Below are 638 nucleotides of genomic sequence, written 5' to 3' on the forward strand. Positions count from 1 at the left end.
CTTAAAAAAATGATGTGAAAAGATGAAGGATTAGTCAACAAACTTAAGACTTTCTGGGGGGTGGAAATAAAGGACAGTAGTTTCGTCATTTTGTCGTTACATAGCTGTCCCATAAACACAACTTCCCAGACGGAGGATTAGCCAGAGGTGGAGCATCTACCTGCAGCAGCAGTTCTCGTTCCTCCACCTCCTGGGTTTTAACAATCAGTCGCTTCTGCAAGGCATGGATCTTCTGGATGAGCTGGTATTTCCCGGGATCGTTGCCCTGCAGCACAACAACAACAACATATCCTGGTTCTGATCGGTTCCAAACCAAAGAATGTGGTTGCTCAGTGACGGTGGAGACCACCCGACCTCACAGGTCCAGTAGGAGATGCTGAGGCGCTCAGCTGAAACCCACCTCTAGTTGCCTCCATCTATGAATATTGATGGGCCTCTGCTGGTCCTCCAGGACACGGTTCCTGGTTCTCTCTCTCAGCAGCTCTTCCTGGAGGTGGACCAGTTCTGTCCTGCAAGATGGACAATTATTTGAAAGATCAAAAGATCAACACAGCTTTCAAAAACCTACAAAGCAGCGATAGAGTTGATTCCTTCCTGCTATCATCCCAGTCCCAACCCCTTTACAGGAGAACAGAAGA

At 47.8% G+C, this 638-nt stretch overlaps 1 protein-coding gene across 1 annotated transcript in view; it reads right to left on the reverse strand.

The window, feature by feature from the left end:
- cfap58 (cilia and flagella associated protein 58) overlaps positions 1-638 on the reverse strand; it is a 21,996-nt gene that overhangs the window by 4,183 nt on the left and 17,175 nt on the right. Inside the window, exons 14-15 of the mRNA XM_015382889.1 lie at positions 401-509; positions 161-265 (exon numbers count right to left, since the gene is read on the reverse strand). Coding sequence (XP_015238375.1) covers positions 161-265; positions 401-509 — 214 coding nt within the window. The remainder of the gene's footprint in view (positions 1-160; positions 266-400; positions 510-638) is intronic.

This window comes from Cyprinodon variegatus, unplaced genomic scaffold (assembly GCF_000732505.1).
Source record: "Cyprinodon variegatus isolate N-32 unplaced genomic scaffold, C_variegatus-1.0 Scaffold269, whole genome shotgun sequence".
In the NCBI taxonomy this organism is placed as follows: domain Eukaryota; kingdom Metazoa; phylum Chordata; class Actinopteri; order Cyprinodontiformes; family Cyprinodontidae; genus Cyprinodon; species Cyprinodon variegatus.